Source organism: Balaenoptera acutorostrata, chromosome 11 (assembly GCF_949987535.1).
Source record: "Balaenoptera acutorostrata chromosome 11, mBalAcu1.1, whole genome shotgun sequence".
Classification (NCBI taxonomy): Eukaryota; Metazoa; Chordata; class Mammalia; order Artiodactyla; family Balaenopteridae; genus Balaenoptera; species Balaenoptera acutorostrata.
Window position 1 is genome coordinate 100102177 of NC_080074.1, and position 13482 is coordinate 100115658.

Below are 13482 nucleotides of genomic sequence, written 5' to 3' on the forward strand. Positions count from 1 at the left end.
CACACCATTGTAAAGCAATTACACTCCAATAAAGATGTTAAAAAAAAAAAAAGAAGCTTGGGGGGGAAATTTCCCCCTTCCCAACATAAGCTTTAAAAAAATGTGTATTCTGCTGTTTTCAGATGAAATATTCAATAGATGTCTGTTATATATGGTTGATTGATGATGTTGTTGAGTTCAACTATGTCCTTACAGGTTTTCTGCCTTCTGGCCCTGTCCATTTCTTGTCAGAATGTTTAAATCTCTATAATAATGGATATGTCTATTTCTCCTGGCAGTTCTATCAGTTTTTGCTTCACTTTTTGATGCTCTGTTGTTAGGTACATACACTAAGGATCGTTATGGCTTCTTGGAGAATTGAACAAGAAAAAATACCCTTTATCATTATGTGATGTCCATCATTATCTCTGATAGCTTTCCTTGCTCTGAAGTCTGCTGAAATATATATAGCTACTCCTGCTTTCTTTCGTTTAGTGTTAGCATGGTATACCTTTCTCTATCTACTTTCTTATAAAGATGAAAAACTAGTATGTTTATTGATTATTTTTTCATTTGAGATACCTTTCCACTTATCAAGTTATTTCTGATTGAAAAACTAATTCTACCTGGCGATGGGGAGGGGATGGAGCTGGCTGATGTCCTGATGGACCACAGAGATACAGTGCATCTGGGGTTTGCGTTCATAACAAGCTCCTGGCAGATGCTGCTGCTCTCTGGAAATTATGAATGGAAGCAACAAATCATGATAGTGTGTGTCTCACCAACAGAAATCAGCCGTTTACAGATTACATTGCAGTCGTCGCAGACATCATGAAATACTGTTTATGTTGATCATTTCTTTGAAATTACCTCATTTATTAGGCCTACTGCTGTATCTTGTTATTTACTGTATAGTAAGTACATATTACTATTTGGTTGAACCATGTGGAATTAGTAATGGTGGATAGACCTTTTTTTTTTTAAACATCTTTATTGGTGTATAATTGCTTTACAATGGTGTGTTAGTTTCTGCTTTATAACAAAGTGAATCAGTTATACATATACATATATCCCCATATCTCTTCCCTCTTGTGTCTCCCTCCCTCCCATCCTCCCTATCCCACCCCTCTAGGTGGTCACAAAGCACCGAGCTGATCTCCCTGTGCTATGCGGCTGCTTCCCACTAGCTATCGGTTTTACATTTGGTAGTGTATATATGTCCATGCCACTCTCTCACTTTGTCCCACCTTACCCTTCCTCCTCCCCATATCCTCAAGTCCATTCTCTAGTAGGTCTGCATCTTTATTCCTGTCTTCCCCCTAGGTTCTTCATGACCATTTTTTTGTTGATTTTTAGATTCCATATATATGTGTTAGCATACGGTATTTGTTTTTCTCTTTCTGACTTACTTCACTCTGTATGACAGACTCTAGGTCCATCCACCTCACTACAAATAACTCAATTTCGTTTCTTTTTATGGCTGAGCAATATTCCATTGTATATATGTGCCACATCTTCTTTATCCATTCATCTGATGATGGACACTTAGGTTGCTTCCATGTCCTGGCTATTGTAAATAGAGCTGCAATGAACATTTTGGTACGTGACTCTTTTTGAATTATGGTTTTCTCAGGGTATATGCCCAGTAGTGGGATTGCTGGGTCATATGGTAGTTCTATTTTTAGTTTTTTAAGGAACCTCCATACTGTTCTCCATAGTGGCTGTATCAGTTTACATTCCCACCAACAGTGCAGAGGGTCTCCTTTTCTCCACACCCTCTCCAGCATTTATTGTTTCTAGATTTTTTGATGATGGCCATTCTGACCAGTGTGAGATGATATCTCATTGTAGTTTTGATTTGCATTTCTCTAATGATTAATGATGTGGAGCATTCTTTCATGTGTTTGTTGGCAATCTGTATATCTTCTTTGGAGAAATGTCTGTTTAGGTCTTCTGCCCATTTTTGGATTGGGTTGTTTGTTTTTTTCATATTGAGCTGCATGAGCTGCTTGTAAATTTTGGAGATTAATCCTTTGTCAGTTGCTTCATTTGCAAATATTTTCTCCCATTCTGAGGGTTGTCTTTTCGTCTTGTTTATGGTTTCCTTTACAGTGCAAAAGCTTTTAAGTTTCATTAGGTCCCATTTGTTTATTTGTGTTTTTATTTCCATTTCTCTAGGAGGTGGGTCAAAAAGGATCTTGCTGTGATGTATGTCATAGAGTGTTCTGCCTATGTTTTCCTCTAAGAGTTTGATAGTGTCTGGCCTTACATTTAGGACTTTAATGCATTTTGAGTTTATTTTTGTGTATGGTGTGAGTGAGGGAGTATTCTAATTTCATTCTTTTACATGTAGCTGTCCAGTTTTCCCAGCACCACTTATTGAAGAGGCTGTTTTTTCTCCACTGTATATTCTTGCCTTCTTTCTCAAAGGTACGGTGACCATATGTGTGTGGGTTTATCTCTGGGCTTTCTATCCTGTTCCATTGATCTATATTTCTGTTTTTGTGCCAGTACCATACTGTCTTGATTACTGTAGCTTTGTAGTATAGTCTGAAGTCTGGGAGCCTGATTCCTCCAGCTCCGATTTTCTTTCTCAAGATTCCTTTGCCTATTCTGGGTCTTTTTTGTTTCCATACAAATTGTGAAATTTTTTGTTCTAGTTCTGTGAAAAATGCCAGTGGTAGTTTGATAGGGATTGCATTGAATCTGTAGATTGCTTTGGGTAGTATAGTCATTTTCACAATGTTGATTCTTCCAATCCAAGAACATGGTATATCTCTCCATCTATTTGTATCATCTTTAATTTCTTTCATCGGTGTCTTATAATTTTCTGCATACAGGTCTTTTGTCTCCTTAGGTAGGTTTATTCCTAGATATTTTATTCTTTTTGTTGCAGTGGTAAATGGGAGTGTTTTCTTAATTTCACTTTCAGATTTTTCATCTTTAGTGTATAGGAATGCAAGAGATTTCTGTGCATTAATTTTGTATCCTGCAACTTTACCACATTCATTGATTAGCTCTAGTAGTATTCTGGTAGCATCTTTAGGATTCTCTATGTATAGTATCATGTCATCTGCGAACAGTGACAGTTTTACTTCTTCTTTTCCGTTTTGGATTCCTTTTATTTCTTTTTCTTCTCTGATTGCTGTGGCTAAAACTTCCTAAACTATGTTGAATAATAGTGGTGAGAGTGGGCAACCTTGTCTTGTTCCTGATCTTAGTGGAAATGGTTTCAGTTTTTCACCATTGAGGACGATGTTGGCTGTGGGTTTGTCATATATGGCCTTTATTATGTTGAGGTAAGTTCCCTCTATGCCTACTTTCTGGAGGGTTTTTATCATAAATCAGTGGTGAATTTTGTCAAAAGCTTTCTCTGCATCTATTGAGATGATCATTTGGTTTTTCTCCTTCAATTTGGTAATATGGTGTGTCACATTGATTGATTTGTGTATATTGAAGAATCCTTGCATTCCTGGGATAAACCTCATTTGATCATGGTGTATGATCCTTTTAATGTGCTGTTGGATTCTGTTTGCTAGTATTTTGTTGAGGATTTTTGCATCTATGTTCATCAAGGATATTGGCCTGTAGTTTTCTTTCTTTGTGACATCTTTGTCTGATTTTGTTACCAGGGTGATGGTGGCCTCGTAGAATGAGTTTGGGAGTGTTTCTCCCTCTTCTATATTTTGGAAGAGTTTGAGAAGGATAGGTGTTAGCTCTTCACTGAATGTTTGATAGAATTCGCCTGTGAACCCATCTGGTCCTGGGCTTTTGTTTGTTGGAAGATTTTTAATCACAGTTTCAATTTCAGTGCTTGTGATTGGTCTGTTCATATTTTCTATTTCTTCCTGGTTCAGTCTTGGAAGGTTGTGCATTTCTAAGAATTTGTCCATTTCTTCCAGGTTGTCCATTTTATTGGCATATAGTTGCTTGTAGTAATCTCTCATGATCCTTTGTATTTCTGCAGTGTCAGTTGTTACTTGTCCTTGTTCATCTGCAATTCTGTTGATTTGACTCTTCTCCCTTTTTTTCTTGATGAGTCTGGTTAATGGTTTATAAATTTTGTTTATCTTCTCAAGAACCAGCTTTTAGTTTTATTGATCTTTGCTATTGTTTCCTTCATTTCTTTTTCATTTATTTCTGATCTGATCTTTATGATTTCTTTCCTTCTGCTAACTTTTGGGTTTTTTCTTCTTCTTTCTCTAATTGCTTTAGTTGTAAGGTTAGGTTGTTTATTTGAGATGTTTCTTGTTTCTTGAGGCAGGACTGTATTGCTATAAACTTCCCTCTTAGAAGTGCTTTTGCTGCATCCCATAGGTTTTGATCATCGTGTTTCCATTGTCATTTGTTTCTAGGTATTTTTTTTGCTTTCCTCTTTGATTTCTTCAGTGATCTCTTGGTTATTTAGTATGTATTGTTTAGCCTCCATGTATTTGTATTTTTTACAGATTTTTTCCTGTAATTGATATCTAGTCTCATAGCGTTGTGGTCGGAAGAGATACTTGATACAATTTCAATTTTCTTAAATTTACCAAGGCTTGATTTGTGACCCAAGGTATGATCTATCCTGGAGAATGTTCCATGAGCTCTTGAGAAGAAAGTATATTCTGTTGTCTTTGGATGGAATGTCCTATAAATATCAGTTAAGTCCATCTTGTTTAATGTATCATTTAAAGCTTTTGTTTCCTTATTTATTTTCGTTTTGGATGATCTGTCCATTGGTGAAAGTGGGGTGTTAAAGTCACCTACTGTGATTGTGTTACTGTCGATATCCCCTTTTATGGCTGTTAGTATTTGCCTTATGTATTGAGGTGCTCCTATGTTGGGTGCATAAATATTTACAATTGTTATATCTTCTTCTTGGATTGATCTCTTGATCATTATGTAGTGTCCTTCTTTGTCTCTTGTAATAGTCTTTGTTTTAAAGTCTATTGTGTCTGATATGAGAATTGCTACTCCAGCTTTCTTTTGATTTCCATTTGCATGGAATGTCTTTTTCCATCCCCTCACTTTCAGTCTGTATGTGTCCCTAGGTCTGAAGTGGGTCTCTTGTAGGCAGCATATATACGGGTCTTAGTTTTGTATCCATTCAACCAGTATGTCTTTTGGTTGGAGCATTTAATCCATTTACATTTAAGGTGATTATTGACATGTATGTTTCTATTACCATTTTCTTAATTGTTGTGGGTTTGTTATTGTAGGTCTTTTCCTTCTCTTGTGTTTCTTGCCTAGAGAAGTTCCTTTAGCATTTGTTGTAAAGCTGGCTTGGTGGTGCTGAATTCTCTTAGCTTTTGCTTGTCTGTAAAGGTTTTAATTTCTCCGTCAAATCTGAATGAGATCCTTGCTGGCTAGAGTAATCTTGGTTGTAGGTTTTTCCCCTTCATCAGTTTAAATATGTCCTGCCACTCCCTTCTGGCTTGCAGAGTTTCTGCTGATAGATCAGCTGTTAACCTTATGGGGATTCCCTTGTATGTTATTTGTTGTTTTTCCCTTGCTGCTTTTAATATTTTTTCTTTGTATTTAATTTTTGGTAGTTTGATTAATATGTGTGTTAGACAACTTTTGACATAGAAAAATGGCCCATTGAAATAAAAATTTTTAAATTTTTGATAACCATGCACTTACTTTTAATATATATGTCTTTATAAAATCCTCTTGGAGTTTTAAAGTGGGTTTTTTAGGACAACATATAGTTGAGTCTTGTTTTTTGATTCACTCTGACAATCTCTTCTTTTTAATTGGTGCATTTAGATGACTGACATTGAAAGTGATTATTAATACAGTTGTATTGATATCTACCATTTGTATTATTTTTTTATATCTTGCCCTTTTTTTAATCTTTTTCTATTATTTTCTTCTTTTCCTATTTGTGGTTTTAACTGAGCATTTTACATGATCCCATTTTTGTTCTATTCTTAGCATGTCAGTTATACTTCTTTTTTTTTAGTTGTTGCCCTAAAGTTTGCCATATACATTTACAAGTAATCCAAGTCCACTTTCAAATAACTGTATACAGCTTCATGTGTAGTGAGAGTATTTTAAAACAAGATGATCCAAATTCCTTCCTCCTATCCCTTGTATCATTGCTATAATTTATTTCACTTACACATCACATAATTGAATACATAGTTGCTATTATTATTATGAACAAATTATCTAATAGATCAATTAAGACTATGGAAAATACAAGTTTTTATTTTACTTTCACTTATTCCTCCTTTGATTTTCTTCCTTTCTTCATGTAGAACCATGTTTCTGACCTATATTACTTTTCTTTTCTCTAAAAAGTATCTTTTAACATTTCTTGCAAGGCAGGTTTACTGGCAACACATTCCCTCAGTTTTTGTTTGTCTGAAGAAGTTTTTATTTTTAATTCACCTTTGAAAGTTAATTTTGCATGTTACAGAAATAGGATAGTAGCTTTTCACTTTCAACACTCCACTCTCTTCTTGCTTCTGTGGTTTCTGCAAAGTCTGATATAGTTCTTATCTTTGCTCTTCTATAGGAGGTGTTTTTTCCCCCTCTGGCTTCTTTAACGATTTTTCTTTGTCTGATATTCTGCAGCTTGAATATGGTGTCTAGGTGTAGTTTTCTTCAGCATTTATCCTGCTTGGTATCTGTAATTAATTTGGAGAAATTCTCAAACATTATTGTTTCAATATTTCTTCTGTTCTTTTTCTCTCTTTACTCTCCTGATATTCTCATTACACATATGTTACAAGTTTTTTTTCTGCCTTAGATTTCTTGGAGATTCTCTTCTCTTTTTTTTTTTTTCAGGCTTTTTTCTCCTTGCTTTTTAGTTTTGGAGTCTTCTATTGAGATATCGTCATGCACAGAGATTTTTTTTTTCTCTCAGCTGTGTCCACTCTATTAATCAGCTCACTAAAGGTATTCTTCATTTCTGTTACAGTATTTTCCATCTCTAGCATTTTGTTTTGTTTTTTTCTTAGAATTTCCATCTCTCTGCTTACATTGCTCACCTGTTCTTGCATGCTGTCTACTTTGTCCATTAGAACCTTTAACATGTTTGGTTTTGTAAAATAAATTTATTTATTTATCTATATATTTTTATTTTTGGCTGTGTTGGGTCTTTGTTGCTGTGCACGGGCTTTCTCTAGTTGCGGTGAGCGGGGGCTACTCTTCGTTGCGGTGCGCGGACTTCTCATTGTGGTGGCTTCTTTTGTTGCGGAACATGGGCTCTAGGTGTGCAGGCTTCTGTAGTTGTGGCGCACAGGCTTAGTTGCTCCACGGCATGTGGGATCTTCCCGGATCTGTGCTCAAACCAGTGTCCCCTGTATTGGCAGGCGATTCTTTAACCACTGTGCCACCAGGGAAGTCCCTAGAGCCTTTAACATGTTAATCACAGTTGTTTTAAATTCCTGGTCTGCAAAAGACAACCCTCAGAATGGGAGAAAATATTTGCAAATGAAGCAACTGACAAAGGATTAATCTCCAAGATTTACAAGCAGCTCATGCAGCTCAATAACAAAAAAACAAACAACCCAATCCAAAAATGGGCAGAAGACCTAAATAGACATTTCTCCAAAGAAGATATACAGATTGCCAACAAACACATGAAACAATGCTCAACGTCATTAATCATTAGAGAAATGCAAATCAAAACTACAATGAGATATCATCTCACACTGGTCAGAATGGCCATCATCAAAAAATCTAGAAACAATAAATGCTGGAGAGGGTGTGGAGAAAAGGGAACCCTCTTGCACTGTTGGTGGGAATGTAAATTGATACAGCCACTATGGAGAACAGTATGGAGGTTCCTTAAAAAACTAAAAATAGAACTACCATATGACCCAGCAATCCCACTACTGGGCATATACCCTGAGAAAACCATAATTCAAAAAGAGTCATGTACCAAAATGTTCATTGCAGCTCTATTTACAATAGCCAGGACATGGAAGCAACCTAAGTGTCCATCAACAGATGAATGGATATAGAAGATGTGGCACATATATACAATGGAATATTACTCAGCCATAAAAAGAAATGAAATGGAGGTATTTGTAGTGAGGTGGATGGAGTTAGAGTCTGTCATACAGAATGAAGTAAGTCAGAAAGAGAAAAACAAATACAGTATGCTAACACATATATATGGAATCTAAGGAAAAAAAAAAAAAGGTCATGAAGAACCTAGTGGTAAGACGGGAATAAAGACACAGACCTACTAGAGAATGGACTTGAGGATATGGGGGGGGGTAAGATGTGACAGGGTGAGAGAGTGGCATGGACATATATACACTACCAAATGTAAAATAGTGGGAAGCAGCCGCATAGCACAGGGAGATCAGCTCGGTGCTTTGTGACCACCTAGAGGGGTGGGATAGGGAGGGTGGGAGGGAGGGAGATGCAAGAGGGAAGAGATATGGGAACATATGTATATGTAAAACTGATTCACTTTGTTGTAAAGCAGAAACTAACACACCATTGTAAAGCAATTATACTCCAATAAAGATGTTAAAAAAAAAATTCCTGGTTTGATCATTCCAATATCTCTGCCCCATCAAGCATCTGCGTCTGATGCTTGCTCTGTCTATTCAAACTGTGTATTGTTTGTTTTAATATGCCTTGTGTTTTTTTCTCATTAGCTGGACATGATGTACTGAGTAAAAGGAACTGCTGTAAATAGGCCTTAAAAATGTGGTGGTGAGGTGTGGGGGGAGGGGAGACATTCTATAATCCTAGGATTTTGTTCATTCTTTTAGTGAGTCTTTGCCTTTGTGCTTTGAGCTTACAAGTTCTTCTTCTCAGTTGTTTTTATTAACCCCTTTAGAGTGGGACAGGTGGCTATAGTGGGCTTTACTTGGGTATTTTCCTTTCCCTAGTCAGTTAGGGTCTGACAAATCCCCAGCATCTTAGGCTCTGGTCAGATAATTTCTCCTTTGCGCAGATCTTCTCAAAAAGAAAAGAATCCTCTGGTGTATTTCAAAATGGTACCTTTTGCCCTGCTTTTGCCAGAAGCACAGGAGAATTTTTCTCAGATATTTACTGTGAGCACCTGGTGGAACTCCAGGATGTAAAACTCACAGAAGTGTTGGGGCCTCTACGTTGACTGGGTCACCCTGGACTTTTTATCTCTCAGAGTTGTGTACACTGAGCTTCCAGCAGTTCCACAATTTCAGTTCAGGTTGCCATGCCCTGGGACTGGTTCCCAAAGACATTTCTGCTCCAGTACAAAATTGTGATTCTCTGTATTTGCTTTTGTGTCTCTACAACTTTGGGTGCAGTGGTTTGCTCTGTGAAGAGTTGCTGATTTTCAGTTTGTTCAGCTTTTTACTTGTTAGAATGGAGTGGTGACTTCCAAGCTTCTTACCAGACTGGAAACTGGAAGTCTATTTATTTGTTGTTGTTGTTTTACTCTATTTTGTCTCTGTTGTTCAGCTGAGTAATTTCCGTTATTCTATCTTTTAGTTCACTGATTTCTCTGTCCTCTTTATTCTGCTGTTGAGCCCATCCACTGAGCTTTTAATTTTGGTTATTACATTTTTCAACTATAAAATTCCATTTGATTCTCCTTTTTATCTTTAATTTTTTTGCTGAGATCCTCTATTTCTTTGCTGAGGCTTTCTATTTTTTCATTTGGTTCAAACGTTTGTACTTTCTTGTTGAAGCATCGTTCCATGGCTTCTTTTAAATCTTTGGCACATAATTCTAGTATTTCTCTTATCTTGGTATTGGCATATATATTTTCATTTTTTTTTTTTTAAATTGACTTTTGAGAACTTTGTGGTTCTTGGTATGATAAGTAATTTTCCATTGAGACCTGGACATTTTTGTATTATGTTCTGAGAGTTTGGATCTTATTTAAACTTCTGTTTTAGCTGGTTTTTCCTGACACCACTCTGGCAAAGGAAAGCATCCCTACCCTGTTACTGCCTGATGTAGGTAGACTTGACCTCCTTGACACCTGATGGGCAGGGCTCCTTGTTACTCCTGGGTCAAGATGGGAGTTCTGCTTTCCATGCAGTCTCCTCTGGTCCTTAATACACACACTTAAAAAATTACTTTTCATATATTGCACTGTTATGGCCTTCTTCTCAATACAGGGAAAGACTGGAGTTGCTGCCCAAAGAATTGGACGTCATTTAGTTCTAACTGCTATTTTATTTCTACTGAACAAAATATTTGGGATGAGAGTGAGAAGAGATGCTCAAGAATGGAAGCTCACCTGCTGGTGATCAACACCAAGGATGAGCAGGTACTTTCTAATTGATAATGGAGTCAGGAGTGTTGCCTGGCTTTTTAACATCTTTCTTGGCTAAGAAGGAGATTTTTATTGTCTTGGGATATTGGTGCTGTGGCAGAAGGCTTAAGAAAATAGTTAGAAAAGGCTACCTAAGGTTTTACATTCCACGCCTTCTTCCTGCTTCTATAAAACTAACCTCCCCCCAAATAAATTGGGGCATTGAAAATATAATAAGTAGGGGTTGAGTGGAAGGCTGAAAATATTTCAGCCTGAAATATCAGTTTATTATTTCAACACGTAAATGTTTTATAAATTATTAACTAACAGAGAAGGGGTATCAAGTCCAATTGGGAAATGAAGTTCCATCATGAAGAGTCACAATCACCAATCAGAAATGATTGTTAACAATCTGAAGTTGTTAAAAGGAAAATTATTTAATCTGCAAAATATTTCTCATCTACGACTTTGAAGAACACACTCTCTTACGGAAGAAGTGAAGGGAAGAGAGTCTGAGATGAGAATTCATTATGATCATGAATAGAATTTGCCTCCATATGTATCAAACATTGGTATGTTCTGAACATTTGTGTCCTGCCACCCCAATTCATATGTTGAAATCCTAACCTCCAAAGATGATAGTATTAGGAAGTGGGGCTTTTGGGAGCTGCATAGGCCATGAGGATGAAGCCTTCATTGATGGGATTAATGTTTTTAAAAAAGAGATTCTACAGAGCAACGTCGCCCCTTCTACCACGTGAGCACACAGTGAGAAAGCACTGGTTAGGAACCAGGAGGAAGGCCCTCATCCCACCATGTTGGTTCCCTGACCTGGGATTTCTAGCCTCCAGAACTGTGAGAAACAAATTTCTGTTATTTATAAGCAACTCAGTCTGTGGTATTTTGTTACAGCAGCCTGAACAGACTAAGACCAACATCATGCTCACAAGTGATATTTTTGATCCTGCTCTGCTTAGCTAGAAAAAACCTAGGATCCTCTGCAGGGCCCCCATGTGGCTCTTCCTGGATCCTCTCCTTTTCTTCTCTTCTCCCTAAAGCCAGGAACTCAGTTCAACCTGACTGTTCTAAAGCCTATACCTCCTTCCTTTTCTTCCCTTAGGATATCATCACCCGGAAACTGAAACTAGATTCTGTTTATTATGTGGGGCTGTCAGACCCAGAGGGGAAAAGACATTGGCAATGGGTCGATCAGACACCATACAATGAAAGTGCCATGTGAGTATAGAATTAGATAAAGGAACCCTGGGTCCTGCAGCATACAGGGGTTTTAGGGTGTTCCAATGATCAGTTATTAAAATAAAATAGCTCATGCTGTATACCTGAAACTAACACAACATTGTAAATCAACTATACTTCAATAAAAGAAAAAAGCTCACTCTTCTTTTAACTCTTGGGCACTAGGTTAAATAATTTTCCTTATTATCTCACTCAATCATCATAATAACTCTATGAGGCACACATTATTATTTTTCTACTATAGAGATGAAGAAACTGAGTTTAAAGAGTTTCGATAACTCAGTGGTTATCCAGCAGTGGTAACAGTGGTCCTCAAACCCAGGTCTGTTTGATATCAAAGTTGGGGCTTTCAACCACTACACTATCTCTCTAAATGTAACAACAACTTATGTCAATTAAGATCATAACCAATTATTGAGATTTAATATCTCTCATACAGCAAATAAGTTAAATTCTGATAGTCTTATGATATCTCATATTTATGAAGTTATTTTAAAACTCTTAAGTACTTTAGTACATTATAGTACATTACCACCTTTGATCCTCATATCACTATGTGAAATATATAGGGATATTAATCTAGTCTCTGCGAATCTGTGAAATTAAATTACTTGTCCAAGGTAACAGGCATAGCAGCAGATTCGGAGATTTTAACTAGTTCTTCAGACTCCAAAAGCAGTCCATAATAAAAGAAACAAACTATATTGATACTTGAGACCAGTGTGAAGTCTTTTACATCATTTAAGGGAGACTGTGGACTGACAGTTTCCTGGGAACAGGATATAAAATGGACAAACAGAAGGGAGACTGGAACATCTGCTGGGAGAATGTTTAATGCAATAAGATGACACAATACTGGGTGATGTAAGGACAATTTTCAAGGGAAATACTGGAGACACAGATGGAGGGAAAACTCCATGAGAAGTGGGAAGGAATGATTTGGGTATATCTGACTTTGACTTCCACACAGTTCAATCCCAGCCCCCTCTCTTACTGTCTCTTTTCAAAGCACTGTTTAAAGTAACATTCTCATTCTTTTTTTCCCTTTCTGGCACTCAGATTCTGGCACAGGGGTGAACCCAATAATCCTTATGAGCGTTGCGTTGTGCTAAATGTTCGTTCAGGAGAATGGGGCTGGAATGATGTTCCTTGTAATGACCGTCACAAGTCTATTTGCAAGATGAAGAAGATCTACTTATGAATGGAACATTCTCCATGACCGTGAGGTTGAATTGGTATCCACCATCACAGAGATAGCTAATATGTTCTTTTTTTAAAAAATTTAATTTTATTTACTTTTTATATAGCAGGTTCTTATTAGTTATCTATTTTATACATATTAGTGTATATATGTCAATCCCAATCTCCCAGTTCATCCCCCCCCCCCAGCACTTCCCCCCTTGGTGTCCATATGTTTGTTCTCTACATCTGTGTCTCTATTTCTGCCCAGCAAACCGGTTCATCTGTACCATTTTTCTAGGTTTCACATATATGTGTTAATATACGATATTTGTTTTTCTCTTAGAGATAGCTAATATGTTCTTGTTATTCATGTGTAAGTCTTTTATAAGGGATCTTCATAGAATTTTTCAGTAGGCTGTCACCTATTCCATTTACGATAGAGCCAGTGCACACATTCATTCATTTGTTCATTCATGAAATTTTAGGGGAGCAAAAGTTGCCACCCCAAAATGTCTTTTTGGGAAGTGCATAGTTTCAAGCTGAAAACAATCAAGGCCCAAAAGACTCAAGAAAAAACTTTCACCTTCCCCCTAGCTGCCTAAAGAATGGAGATATAGGATCAGTTCTAGGAAGTGATCACCATAGATCACTATAGTATGAACTAGGTATATAGACAGGGAGGAGCCTGGCAAAGTCTGTTTGTTAAAATTCCTCTCTGTGTCCCATTGTCTCTGCAGGGTCCAGCAAACATTTGTTTATCAAGCTTTTGCTTTTCCATCTCCATGTCAGTTGCCTTCTTCTCCTTTGAGGTCCTAAACCACTACTTCCAACATTCTCTTTTGTCTTTAGCTGCATAAGGTATT

The 13482-nt window shown here is 37.0% G+C and overlaps 1 protein-coding gene across 2 annotated transcripts in view; it reads left to right on the top strand.

Moving 5' to 3' along the window:
- The window catches only part of LOC102999771 (C-type lectin domain family 4 member A), a 31351-nt gene extending 18567 nt beyond the window's left edge, over window positions 1–12784 (top strand). For both annotated transcript variants that reach the window (XM_007170108.2, XM_007170109.2), the window contains 3 exons: window positions 10044–10195; window positions 11301–11416; window positions 12497–12784. In XM_007170108.2, the coding sequence (XP_007170170.2) occupies window positions 10044–10195; window positions 11301–11416; window positions 12497–12638 (410 nt within the window). In that variant the 3' untranslated portion in view covers window positions 12639–12784. The remainder of the gene's footprint in view (window positions 1–10043; window positions 10196–11300; window positions 11417–12496) is intronic.
- Window positions 12785–13482: the final 698 nt, after the last annotated feature.